Consider the following 14,733-nt stretch of genomic DNA (forward strand, 5'->3'; position numbering starts at 1 on the left):
AATAGATACTTACAGGAAATGACTGGGTAGTGGTTATGGTTAGTTCTTTCTGTACAGCTTGCTGACTGATAGTAATTGCAGCCAACCTAACTTTGGTCTGGCTGGACTCTGATTGGCACACATCTTTGCAGCTGACCTTGGACCCTCTCCCACAGCCAAACAACCTCTTGGCTAGGACTGGCACTAAACTAGCTCCAGCTTCGTGCCAGTGATTCTTAGCAGTTGTTCTCAAAGTGTGGCTCCTGTCCAACAGCATCAGCATCACCTGGAAACCTGTTAGGAAATGCAGATTTTCAAGCCCCATTTATATCCAACGGGATCAAAAGTTCAGTACGGGGCCCTGTGACTTGGGTTTCAACTTGCCTCCAGGTGATTCTGATGCCTGGCTCCGGTTTGAGAACCGTGGCCCTCAGGGCTGTCAGCTGAGTGTCATTTTGCCAGTTCCTGTCACTGCCCTCCCAGACAGCTGCTGAAATTATTCCCTACAAGTTTCAGCTCCTTGACAAAGTGAGGAAGAGAGAAAAAGTGGCTCAGCAGCGTTAAATGCCTCAACTATTATATGTAAAATCAGAAGGAAAGAATTTTCAATTTTTGAAAATGAAACATCCAACCTGCCAGCAGACATTTCAAGCACTAGCTGTTGGCTATGTGCCGCGTGGATCCACACACAATTTCAGTCTTTTTTTTTTTTTTTTTAGCAGCATTGTGAAGTCACACTGCCTTAGGGAGGGAAAAAGGAAAGCAGAGCTTCTCGCTACAAGTTCAAGCTTCCACCGGAAAAGAAACTTTTGAAGAATTAATTTAAACTAGGTTTTTAAAGTATGATTTCCAGCAAGTTTTCACACTGTCCTGTGCAAGATAGGTTATGCTAAACCAGGGATAGTAAAACCATGACAGGCATTCCACCACCTCCTGTCCTTGCACCCAGGACAGACATTACTAATTGATCACAACCCTATTTCTCCTCAGCAGAGTTCCCCAGGTACCCATTGCCAGGCTACTGCGGTTGGCAAATGAGATGGAATCTAATTAATAGCCACGGTGCCCACAATACCTAATATGTAGATGGCGAGAGTAAACCTAGCTTTCTCTTTTCTCATAGCTTCTTGTATTCATTAGACAACCACATACCTAGATATTACTTATTTTCTTAATATAAGCAAGCACACATAATAAAAAATGGTAAATATCTTGGCCCTCATTGTTATCCTTCTTAAGGAAATAACTGATCATACTAGAATAGGAGGACCAGAGGATGGGACAAGGGTATTCTAGGAAGAACATGCTCTCCCCAGGGCATCTTTGTGGCACCACCATATGGGAATACTGAATTCTAGGAGAGTCCCGTCATTTCCATCCAAGAGGCTTGGGTATTCCAAACTGCTAGCTAGAGTTTGCCATCAGAAACAATGTCTCTATACTTAGCTGCCATTTTCCAGAACAGTGACAAAAGTAGCAGGTAGTGTGGGAGTTACGTTCACCAGACTAAGATCAACCTTATCTGGGTTTCAGTTTTTGCTCTACCGTTAACTCAGTCCAACCAGTAGCATGGCCTTTGGCAAGCTGTTCACTGAATGTGGATATCCTTACCAGCCTACAAATGCACGCGCGCACACAGATGTGCATGCACACACACACACACACACACACACACACACACAAACTAACACACAGGGCTAACAGGGCCATTATGAGAGTTGAATGAGACAATGCTTGTAAAGTATGTACATGTTGAGTGCATGCCAGTTATATTAATCATACTTACAGGCAATATCTATTTGATCTGCTCCTCTGGAAACCCTTCCTGCTGTGATTCTTATCCAGTATGAGGCTACCCTCATCCTGCCCATCCTCGGTCTGAGTGAGCCCAAGAGAGTCAGGCTGGCAGGTGACTTTCTATCAAATCATCCTCAAGAAACACATCCTCTTCTTCAAAGAGAAATGGTGGGCCTTGCTGGCCCCATTCCACCCATATACATCACAAATTCCCTCTCCCCAGCTCTCCTTACCCAGCCCTCTCACCTCAAGCCTCTTTCTCCTTCACAGTAAGCCATCCATGGACATGCTGGATCAGCAGCTGCTGCGTCAGGGGAGGATGTGTTTATTAATTAAAATACAACTGGCATGTCTCCCCTTGGATGACCCCTTATGGTGACACCTCTATTTTCATGCATTTGTCATGCTCAGGGCTGCTACATACAGTTATGTAGGTTGCACACGGCATGACCCAGGAGCACCATTCATGCTGTAGAGCCCAATTAGACATGGCAGCTCTGCTTTACGCTCTGGGCATGTCTGCAGATCAAACCGATCAGAATTAAGCATTGGGGCTTCCCTGGTGGTGCAGTGGTTGGGAGTCCGCCTGCCGATTCAGGGGACGCGGGTTCGTGCCCCGGTCCGGGAGGATCCCACCCGCGGCTGGGCCCGTGAGCCATGGCCGCTGAGCCTGCGTGTCCGGAGCCTGTGCGACGGGAGAGGCCACAACAGTGAGAGGCTTGCGTACCGCAAAAAAACAAACAAACAAAATGAATTAAGCATTGGATCAGAACTCCACAGGTCAATTGAAGCTGACCTGTGAGTGACTCCTATGAGTCAGATTCATGGTTATAAAAAGCTGACATTCTCCAAAGATATCAGATGGCCGTCTGCCCTCTCTAAAGGGACTTCAATCATTCCCATCATCTGCAGGGAAAAGAGGAAGGATCAGCCTTCCTCATTCCAGTAGGCTTCTTTCAGAGCACTGAACGACTCATAACCTCACTCAACCTCTCTCTAGTCTCTCTGCATTCCCCAAACTCCACCCAGTTCTCCAAATTCTTATCCCTGTTATGGTTTTCCCCCAAAGACATTCAACCCTACACAACAAATATTTAACTGAGTACCTGAGTGCCACACCAGGCCAAGCATGGGACTCACAGAAGTACTTAAGTTTCATCACTCCCATGGAACTTTAAGCACGGTGATAAAAGAGGGTCACTAAACAAATAATTACATAATGATTAATGAGCTAATTATACAGTTGCCCCTTGAGCAACATGGGTTTGAACTGCACAGGTCCACTTATACGCAGAATTCTTTTCAATAGGTACTACAGTACTACGCTATCCACAGTTGGTTGATTCCAGGGATGTGGACCCATGGATACAGAGGGCTGCCTGTCAAGTTATACACGCAGATTTTCAACAGCTCATGGGGGTCGATGCACCTAACCTCTGTGTTGTTCTAGGGTCAAATGTAATTCAGTCCTCTTGATTGGTGTCACACCTGGCTCACAGTGATTTGTTATTTATTCCTTTGTTCAATATCCTCAACAACTGTAGAAGAAACTTTGGAGGTTGGTGCCATTCTTCAACCTTATAGTTTTTAGATTTTACTCTATTGGCCTTTACTCACAAGCATAACCTCCAGTCCCACCCCTGGGGGCCAGGCAGCCCCCCTCTCCCTTCAAGGTGTTTAACCTGATGGCCCTCGCTTCTGGTCACAACCTCCATGCCACCAAGCCCACTGGTCACTCCGTTTGCCATGTGTGGGTACATTCCGGTTTAGATGAGTTTACTCACTGCAAAGCAGCCTTCCTTACCACCCTTGATCCCAGCATCGGCCATCTCAAAACTTCTCCACGTTTCCAAGCCCCATAACTGGTCTGCATGCCTCTGAGTCCTTACCTACCATTTCTCAGCACCCCTTCCAGTCCAATCGAAACACAGGTTCATCAGGTTCTTCTCCCCCCTCACTCCTACCACCCACCCTGCTCAGAAAGCAGCCCACTTGCCATTTTCTACAGGATAAAATCCATACTGCAGTCTCTGGATTGCTAAGCCTCAGCCTGATTCCAGACTTAATGCTTGATTCCTACCTTCAGGAACCCCCTCCCTAGCAGCCTCCTCTCAGCCTTGTTCTCAGAATGTGCCGCACAGAGTGTCAGCCCATCCACAGCCTCCAAGCCCTCGGGGGACTCTTCCCTGAGTCCTCTCCGGCCATCAAGCCTCTCCTCCTCCCACCTCCGGGGCTGCGTGTTCTCTGGTCCCTTGTCTTAGCTCTCAGTCTCCTCCCCTCCTCTCGTGGAGTGGGACTGTGTTAGACACTAACATATCAGCTGGGATTATTAGGCACTGAGTGTGTTTTCCAGAATCCACCACAGTCACAGGCTGTGATCTTTTGAATTCTCAACCTAATCCCTCCTGCAACAAACATAGCCCTCTCCTCTGGATCTGTTCTCAGCAGGAATGGGCCAGTTTTTCTGCAACCTCTTTGAAATTATCTTGCACCTTCTGGAAGGCCGGAGTGTGCTGGTAAGCATTCAACTACCAGCTCTCCAGAAAACGAAGAAACAAAGACCCCTGATTTGTAGCATTTACTAATTCTCACGGTGTAAATACTCCTCCCATGGCTAATGTCAAACTACCAACATGATGCCACCGAACAAAGGGCTGGAAAAGGATGCACACAATTGGCTCCTGCGAAGTAGTGCAAGCTGGCTCCAGCACACCACTGCTGGAAAGTCATGGTCATTCCCCTCCTTTTGTCATTTAATTTACCTCTTCTGTCTCATCCTCTCATGAGTTTCACAGAAACTTACTTTCTCTACTAGCTTCCATGCTTGAAAGCTCAGGCCACAGGTGATCTCCTTTGTGAAGTCTTCCTGATGCCCCAACTCACTCCCAGAACAGGGAGCTAAACACTGCTCTATGTTGGTCACAACCTTTGCACATACCTGTGTTGTGGGTTGTGTGAAATAGTGAGCATGTTACTGGCCTGTTTCTCCCCAAGACTGTCAGACCTCTGAAGAGGAGAGTGTCTGTTCTTCTCCACACCCACATGCAAAAATTATTCAATAAGAGCTTATTGAGGGAAGGTGGGAAGGAATAGAAGGAAGGAAGGAGAAATGATTTCTGATTCTTCTTCTCATGTTGTGTTACCATTTTGCATCCCAGATTTGGTCCCCCGAGCCGAATCTGCCAGGTGGCTAAGGGAAATATTGCCAATTACACTGCATAAATGTTACCTTACAAATTTTTTTTTTTAAACTCAACTTTCACACCAGCTCTTTTAGCACAATGTGAAGTCAGTCTCAGTAAGGCAGGGCGTGGGAGAAGCAGGGGTGGTGACAGAGAGAAAGAACCGGAGAGTGGAGAGAGGTTGACACCAGCCAGGAGTGTCTCCTGTTGAAACTGCATCAAGTTACACATAGTGAATTCATATCCGCAGGGATTAGCTCTGTGATTTCTGAATCGTGAGCAGATGGGTGTCAGGTAGAGGGCGGTCAGCAGCACCTGGGTGGAAGTCTTTATCCCAAGCTGCTGGCCATCTTATAAATTGCTGCATGTATCAACCCTCCCTGGGATCAGGTGAGCCATGGTGGGGACTGAGCCTTCTTTGAGCAGAATGCACAAAAACGGCAGCATCAGCAAATGCTACCCAGCATCCAGCAGTTGGTGGGCTCACTCCAAGTTGCCACTCCCCAGCAGGGTCATAAAGTAAGAAGGCTCTTTACTCCTCCCCTGACAAAGTCGGGAGGGGGGCTGACGTGTGCTCTCTGGGATGAAATGCAGTCCAGAACACATTGCTCTAAGCACATGACATAAATAACAACATTAAAATTACTATCACCATTGCCACATGACATAACAACAATGAACAACGTGGAGGAATAGCATGCCAGACTGAACGCCCTCCCACCCTGCCCAAGGCTCTTTCAAGTTTACTGGAGAAGTCTGAGCCCCTATGAGTCATCAAATTTAGCTGGGATCCAGCCTTCCAAGGCATGATCCTTAGGTCTGTCAGTGTCTAAGGGGGAACAGAAAATTATCTGCACAGAAGTGAATGTCGTGGTTCAGTATTTAATGAAAGTCAATGGGAAATATGTATAGACTCATGTGGATCAGATTATGGTCAGCTGGCTGGAACATGTGAGGGGTTGGTAGGAAGAGAGTTGTGTGTCCTGATAGGGAGAGTCCCAGCACCCACCACAGGGATGCCATGAGTTTGGAGCTCTTTAAGAGGGAAATCAGAGCATGAGGATGGTGGCTTAATGGGGCAAGCTTTCAAATGTGACTTTCAATTTCACAGATGGATTTTTGAACCCTCAGTGCATTAAGAGAGGCAATGAATGGAAAGAGTGTGACTTTCCCCCTAAAGACAATATATGGAGTGGCTGTCTGGAAGACTTTGACTAAACATATTTTATGGAGTTTAAAATATTATTTGGAGAGACAACCCCATGGCTCTCCAAATACTGACGTGAAAAAAAGCACTTCCATACATATGAACTACAAAGAAGAATACAACATATGAGTGAAGAGAGATTGAATAGTGGCTAATACAATTTAAAGAAGAAGAGAAGACAAAGAATGTTGTAGAAACAAAAGTAGGAAAGAGGACACAAAGCAAACACATCTTTGAGAAGATTCAGAAAAGATAGCAGAGGGGGCAGTAAAGAGATTACTTCCAAAGGAATGATATTTTGGGATATTTTACTCATTTACATCAATAAGGCTGTATCCATTGCCCAACTGACTCAACTACTGATCCATTAAAGGAAGATGAAAATTTTAGATCAGTCTTTAGGTAGAATTTCCTAAGAGCATCTCAGGCAGTTAGTTCTCTGCTGGGCTGGGTTTCTATTCCAATGCAGGGAGATGGATGAGAGCACACGTTTTGGGGACAGAAATGTGTCTTGTATTACCATCCATATCATAGATCTTTTGTTTAAAAATATGGACATGGATGAGCGTTCTTCTGGAAATAGTGGTCCCTCTTCAGTTTATCATGGTCTGCCTCCAAATCCATGTACATCAGAAAAGGAGAACTGAAAGTGTGGGAAGAAATCTTGGCCCAAAGCCATGGAGATATGAAAGTCAGTGAAGGGGATACTAGGTCCAGCTTCTAGAAATGTATATTTCTCAGTTGGTTATCCTATTTCTCTCTCTTTATCTGCATTTGGTGGTCCATTTCCAAAGCTATTTCTGAACCTTTTTAGACTAGAGTTGACTTCTCTGCAATACCAAATAAGCTTGGACACCACGAACAAGCTCCCCAAACGATTCTTAGACTCACATTGTAGATGGCTTAGACGTATCTTCTGGGGAAAAAGATGGTAGAGAACACCCAGAGCGGTGGGAAGAGGTTGTTTGGACACCAAGAGAACAGAAAGGAGGGGAGGGGAGAGCCATACCTGCTCCGATGACCTCTTCGATTTTCACAAAAGAGACATCAATCTCCTTGGCAAACTCCCGGACAGCTTCGTTGGGGTCCTCATAAGTGAAGGGGTCAATGTAGATCTTCATCCCTGGGGAGCCTTTTTAGAGGAGATAAGCAGGGTTAACATCCCAAAGAGGACATGGTGGTCATTAAGCACTGGCTGATGTCCCCAGCTGTAAGGGTATGACCGGGGCAGGGGTGTCTCTCCTACATATAGGGCTGCCTCTCTTTTCCTTGCTGGGCCTCCCCATCTCCCTTCCCTCTGGGCCACGCTAGCCTGGTTCTCTGTCCTCTACTTCTCCTCTGTATTTTCTTCTGTTTTTGAGCTCTTGATGAAATGTGGAGCAGATTACTTATAAATGACAGATTGGGACCAGTTCCCACACCGGGCACTCACAGAAGGCAAAGAAGCTGATTGATGCCAACCAAATGCATTAGCAGAAAAGTGGTGGTAAAATGGTAGGGCAGATATCAATATTATCAACTTGACAACTTTCCTGAGTGGAGGCCACCATTGAGGTTATAACTGACGGCTGTGTCCAGGGCTGGAAGAGGGATGAGGATGGATTTTAAAAAAAAAAAAGAAAGAAATTGCTATTAGAAAAACCTCAAGATAGGAGTGCTAAGCCAGTATACCAGAAGAGAAAATGGGAAGAGAAAAGCATAGAAAACACTGGAAGAGGAAAGAGCAAAGTCTACATAGAAAAAAAATGAGGTGGAATGAAAGAAAAATGGTGATTGAACCCCCATGCCCTCAGACACAGTGAAGTATGAAAAGTGAATAAACTGGTGAATGAGAAATACATAAAGGAATATGGACTTTGTCACTGATGTTTACAGTGGCAAGATAAATAGGTGTGCACGGGGACAAAATAGAGAATCGTCATTGCAGAAAATATACATTCAAAAAGTGGAGGAGAGGGGACAAAAGAAAGGAAATGGAATCCAAAAACAAATGGATTCATCACAATGTCGTTTTTCACCGTGTTGGATGTGTCATTAGGCAAGAATGGAGATGGTTTTCCTGGCGGTGATGTAGTGGGAGCTGAGCTTCGAAAGCTGCTCAGCACGGTCTGGCATCGCATTCTTGGGAAGAGCAGCCATTTTCCCTGCCCGTCGCTGCTGTCTGGTTCGTGGAAGAGTCAGGTCAGCAGGGCAGGCAGGTGTGCAAAAGCCCAAGTGCTGTGCCCGCGGTGGAGGCTGGATCTCAGGTTCCCCGAGCTGAGCTCCTCTCAGCGCACACTTCCCACCCGGCCACCGTGGCTTCTTCTCAGTGAGTCCCAGCCCTGAGCGCGTGGTCTAATTTTGACATCTTTCATCCAAAAAACTTCTGGTGACTCTACAGATCCCCCAGATTAATGTTGCCCTGATCACCAGTTCAGGCCAGAATACAATCCAGAGGGAGGAGGAAGATGCAGCAAACAATTAAAGGGGGATATGTTTTGAAAGCCAAAGAGAACCAGGTGCTCTGACCAGAGGAATTGCTTCTTTTGAAAGCTGGGTTATTCCCAGTCATGAAATGAAAGCACTCCAAGCACGCTAGGTGGCTTGCTTTAGGGTGGTCGACGTCACTCTAGAATGCTCTTTGAAAACTTGGGGATGACAACATTGACTTTGGAATCTGCTGATTGAACTTTGGACAAAGCAAATCCTCATCTTTATAATAGAATGTTCTGATCCCTGGGGGGATGGAGGGAGGGAGAGAGGGGGAGAGAGAGAGAGAGAGAGAGAGGGAGAGTTTACTTTAATAACAGTGGACAAAGGGGAAAACAGAATTGGAGGTTCATCCCTTTCTCCTTTGGTGTGGAGAACAAGTGAAGTGCAGGAAGGATTGAAACCACATAGAAAGTCTAACAACCGAGACCAGTATCTACAGGCAGTCTCACTTTGGGTTTCTCCAGAAGCAACAACTTGAGACAAGGTTTTGAAAGCAAGTGGCTCATCTGGGAGGTGATCCGAAGAAGTAGCCGCAGGCAAGTGTGACAGGTAGGTAGGAAAGGAAGGCAGCCTATGAAAGGTGTGCTCTCAAGGCACTTACTACTTTGGGACTGTGAGTAACTGACACAGGCTTAACTCCCCAGCCCCTAGGAATCTCTGAGACCATATGCTTCAGAGTTGGCCCACCCTAGGGTGGAGGGAGCTGGCGAAGCTCCACAGGACTCCCATCAGTCATTGGTTGAGGGCTGGCTGCCCTGCTGGGCAGGTGGGCGGGGAGACTCCAGGGCCTGAGAGGCGCTTAGGTGAAGAAACACAGATGCTTCAGGTGGAAGCTGGCTAGTGTGCGCTGGAGGGGTGAGCTCAGGAGACGAGGTCACCACAAAAGACCCACTCAAAATGCCACAGGGGCAGCAGGCCAGTGTCAACAACCTGTGACTTCTTCCCAGTTCTGGGCTGAAATGAGAGAAGGCTCAGAGCCCAGAAGCTGGGATCTAGAGGTGAGGTCACAACACCAAAGCCTCTCACTAGCTGGGCATTCTGAGCCAAGACCACATACATCTCTTATAACGTCGTTTTCCTCTGCTGACGGAGGAGGGAACACCTTCCTCCTGGGGCTGCTGTGATATTAAGGACCATGTTGCAAGTGATATGCCTAACACGGTGCCTGATGTACAGGGAGGGCTCACAAGCTGATATGCTCGTGATTATTATCAGTAAATTGTTCTAGGAAGTGTTTGGGGCGGTAGGAAGAGGAAGCGGGGGGGGGGGGCGGGCATGGGAGCTGAGCATTGGGGGGCTGTAAACCTCTTAGGGTTATATTAGTTACTTTAAAAATACCACCTTGTTATTTTGGATCAAGGGCTTTTAAACGATGTATGCTAAGCTGTCCTACAGGAACTCTTCCATGGAAACTAATTAAATAATCTAGAATGTGCTGTAATGAATGGTTTGCAAGTAAAGACATATGTAAGGATGAATGAGAGAGGGTTATGAGTTAATGAGCTCCACAGATACTGGCCCCAATCAGTTCTGGGAAGGAGCTATTCCCAGAAGGTAGAGCTCATCTCTTGATGGTGCCAGGATTCATTTAGGCCAGTGGCGTCCAAGCAAGGGCATCTGCATGGGAGAAAGTTCACATTCTAATCACTGTGTGGTTTATTCACGGGCAGCTGTGTTACCGCACAGGCTTGTGGAATTAAGGAGTGTGTGTGTGTGAGTGCGTATGTGTGTATGTGAGTGTGTGTGAGTGTACAAATGTGCATGTGTATGAGTATGTGCGTGTGTGAGCACACACGATGTCTCAGCTGCTGCTCTGGGCCAGGCAGAGGCTTTGGTCATCATTGAAGCTTTTCACAAGAAGCCGAGGAGGTGGCACGGAGCCTAGACCTGGTGATGCAATGTCAATTTAGAGCATCCTGCACCTATGCAGGGTAGGAATCAGTTCTTGTTTTCCCTGCAATTGAGGATACCTTTGTTAGACTGAAGAAGGAAAACTGAAATCAGAAGTCTAACAAACGGTTCAAACTCAGTGCTTTTCCTCTGATGAGGGTCAGATAGGGCCAGTCTAGGAATGGCTGTGGGCAGGGTCCCTAGGTCCTAAGTCTGAAGAGTGCTTTGGCGGAACACGTGCACTAATGGCTCTCCCGGCATCCACCTCGTCTCGGGATGACACATCTCTCCAGACCTCGTTCCCACATCACAGCTAACATTTTTCTAGTCCCAGAAGATGATGAGGAAAAGTAAAATGTCTTCAGCTAGGCAGAACCGGTCATTTGTCTTTTGGCTCATTCTGTGTTTCTGCATAAATCCTGCATCAGCCTGTTTCTGCTCCCACTTGCCAGTGAGCAGTTTTTAATTATCAGGGAAATGGTATTTAGTGCAATGAATCACCAGACAGTGAACAAGGAATTCGAGTCAGCTGTGGAGTCGGGCACGGCCAAACGTTTAGAGACAGGGCTCAGAAAATATTCTCAGATGGTGACTGTTGAGGAAATATTATTAATGGCAGTTATAATAATATCAGATGTAATATAGCTCTATAATGTAAGACATTTTAGAATGCTCTGTCCAATGCTTCATATTATTGTTAGTGTTAATATTTATAATATCTTATAGTTTCTGATTATTTTCATCAATTTTAACATAGGTTACATACCTTTGGCACAAAAGTGGTATGTACAGACCTAAACTGGTTGATGGTGCCGAGAGAGAGAAAAGAAAAACTTCAATTTTATGATCTTCTAGTTTACTAATCTCTATTAAAGATCTGATTTGCAGATATGTTTATTCTTTGATCTCAAAACCCATTTATGCTATGAGTGGGGTCACAGCCTGGACTGTTAAAGCTTTAAAGGACCATAGTCCCAGGAGATCTGCAAAATCTCAAACATAAACCAAGGCTTTAAAGATATTAACTTTGGGGAGAAATGACTTCGCCATTATCCAGAGCCTTCCTGCATGGCAGGGAGCAGTCCTTGAAGCACAAGAAACTCCTGAGTATTGTTGGAGATCCTGTAGCAGGAGATTAGTGTGCTCTCAAAAGGGAAGAGGCTGGAATAAATTTGGGGGATGCTGGCAGATTGTGGGGTGTAGCTAAAAAGTCAGCTCGACGTGTTTACAACTGCCAGGGTCTCAGGGCAGGATAGCGTGGGCTGGTAAAGGGCCAGTTCTAAACAGTAAGTGACATTTAGGTATTAAAAGTGGAAGAAGAAGATGGAATACTGCCATTCAGCCCTCTTGCGCATTCAGAAAGGACAAAATCAGTACCACGGACAGCTTGCGGGTCCCATGAGGGAGGCTTCAGGGTGCCAGGAAGAGCCCAGTGCCCTCCTGCTAGTGGAGGATTCCTAGAATCCCACAGTAGAGTCCGGAAAGCTAGTGCATAAATTAGGTTGTTTTCAGTCGTTGATATCTTGTGTTCCAGCAGGTTTGATGGAGCCATAGGAAAGGGGAACATCTGCCTCCTCATTCCCCATTCTGGATCCAAGGCAGACTTTTGTCATATTCATGACTCACCTAAATTTGGTCCAGATATCTAAGCACAAGAGGAAAGCTGTTTAGGGATCTGCACGTAAACTCCGGTTCCTGGGAGGGACCTCGTCCAGTCCTCTGCCTCAGAACGTTGATCGCCCCTCTTTTTCTCAATGCTGACCAGACACGCAACTAGCCCTGTGCCAGGGACTGTGGGATCTACAGGGAAAACAGAGCTCGTGGAGTTCTCAGGTCACTGAGATGTGAACAAACTGGGGAGCAGTGCCAGAGAGTCTAAAATCAGGATCCCACACCCGGAAACAAGCTGTAAGTGCTGCAGAAACCAGAGAAGGTGGAGGACTGTGGATGCTAGCCTTCAAGGTCAGAGTTCTAGAAGGACAGGTCATGTGGTCCTTCACTGAAGAGGGAGAAGCTTGAAGTGTCATGAGGCACAGCTCAGAGAGAGACCTGCCATTGCGTGAGCAGGGACAGTGTGGTCAGCTTGAGTGTGGAAGGAAGGGGGTGTCTGAGGCGGAACAGTGTTAATGCACTAGTGGGAGGGCCTTGACTACCATCAAAGGCATCTGGATTGCTGCCATTGGACACACAGAGCTGACAACTGTACCAGCAGCAGGGAAGGGATGTACTGAGAGCAAGGCATCAGGGAGTTCACTTTGCTGACAGCCTGCAGCATTCCCTTGCATTGTTGCGGGGAAGGGGCTGGAGGCTGAGAAAACAGCTCTGAGGTTGCTGCTATAATTACGGTACAAGATAACAGTTTTTAAGCAGAGCATCGCAATGACAACAGCAGAAGAGGCAAAAGAAATTTCAAAGGAATAACTGACAGCACTTGGTGAGCAATTAAAGATGAGGAAGGAAGGAAGGACCAGAAGAATGCGAATCAATGCCAAGGCTTCCAGAATCAAGTGGTCCTATTAACCAGGTGATGGACTTTGGGAAGGAAACCCTATTGTTAGGGAAGTTTGCACACGTGGCTTTAGACTTTGAATGCATGGATGAAATATGCAAGGCCTAGAAGTCAGTCAGAAAACTCAGAATGGAAACAGAGCTGAAAGGCTGGATGTGGAGTGGTGGATGTGGTGGACACATGAGTTACCCAGAGCTTCACACAGTTGAAGCTGTTGATGTGAAAGGCTGAGAACGGGTAGTTTCTCAGAGCAAATCTACCAGGAAAGGTTGATGGACACTAGAAACACTTTGCTCCGCCTGCTTGGGGTCAAGACCAGGATGATGGGTGGTTGTCTTTTTCCCTGAAAGAGTGGAGGTCATGGGTGTCCAGCCAAGGCTAGAGGGAGAATCCAAGAGAGGGAGCCCCAGGGTGGGCAACAAGGCTGGTGGAAAAGCACCGAATCTGAGGAAGCTCTTCCTTCCACCTTCTGTTTGGGGGTTTCACCACATCTCAAGATTTGTTCTTAAAACCACAGTTATTGCCTAATATGTGTCTCCAAGAGAAGGAAAGTGGACCACAGGCTACTTGCTATTGAGGAAGGTATTTCAGGAAAAATAGTTTCAGGAAAAAAACATCTCCCTGCTTCTTGGGTATCAATGACCAGGACAGGCAGGTCCTTCCAGGCAAGGCCCACTGTCTCTGGGTCACTGAAGTCCTGCCAGGAACCTGAGGGCAACAGCCCAGGAGCTGGGGACTCAAAGGGTTACCCTGGTTTCTAGAGGCTCTGGCTTTGAGCCAGCAGCAGACAAATGGGTGAAGCTAGCTCGTTAAATTTATTTGACATTTAATAAACACTCACTGAACACTCAGCCACCTTTTGCACCTGGGGGCCTTTCCTCCTCTTCCCATAGGCCCTCATTTACTCATGTTCAGGTGTTAATGCTCCTGTTAGCTTCAGGAGAGGCAGCCAAAATATCCATGGTCTGTGTCCCTCCTCCAGCTACACCTGACCTTCACCCTGGTGTCCAAAGGTGATTTCCAGTGCGCTGGATGCTGTGTCCTGAACGGTTCAGATACGTCCCTCCCACCCAGAGTCAAGAAAGCTGTGTGCAGAATCTTGGGTCGAATCAAGTCCAGTGTCCTACCTAAAGCAGGAATCCTCTCTACAACATCCTCTACAGCAGCCTTTACTGATATCTGTCTCTGCAAGACCAGAGAGCTTACCTCCCTCCCCACAAAGCAGCCTGGCTCTGTGTGTACACTTCCAGTTTGGGGGGCTGTTCATATATTGAATCAAAGTCTGCCTACTTGGATCTCTCACCGATGGTTCCATTTAACACAACAGAGCACAACAGTATCACCTTTCTTTTGCTGTGATAGTGTCATGCTTTTGACCCCCAGGTTCCTGCCTGCACTTCTCCAGCACCAAATCGGTTGGTGTCTCTGAGGTGACAGGTCAGGACTTGGCACCCTCCATGGGTCAGCTGCTTTGTTGACAAAGTCCTTCTTGACACATGGGGCCCCCAGAACCAAGAACGTCCTTCTAGATGTGTTCTCACCAGCACAGAGGACAGCATTTCTGTGTATCACCTCCTCTGATCCCAACTTTAATTGTGACCACAGAGGCATAAAACTCTGGACAGGCTACTTGACTTCTCTGAGGCTCTGTTTCTTCACATGCCAAATCTACCTCATGGGACGGTTATGAGGCTGAA

The 14,733-nt window shown here is 46.8% G+C and overlaps 1 protein-coding gene across 1 annotated transcript in view; it reads right to left on the minus strand.

Moving 5' to 3' along the window:
- The window catches only part of EPHB1 (EPH receptor B1), a 285,588-nt gene that overhangs the window by 59,714 nt on the left and 211,141 nt on the right, over window positions 1–14,733 (minus strand). The window contains exon 10 of the mRNA XM_073803646.1: window positions 7,175–7,297. Within this exon, the coding sequence (XP_073659747.1) occupies window positions 7,175–7,297 (123 nt within the window). The remainder of the gene's footprint in view (window positions 1–7,174; window positions 7,298–14,733) is intronic.

This window comes from Tursiops truncatus, chromosome 4, assembly GCF_011762595.2.
Source record: "Tursiops truncatus isolate mTurTru1 chromosome 4, mTurTru1.mat.Y, whole genome shotgun sequence".
Taxonomy (NCBI): domain Eukaryota; kingdom Metazoa; phylum Chordata; class Mammalia; order Artiodactyla; family Delphinidae; genus Tursiops; species Tursiops truncatus.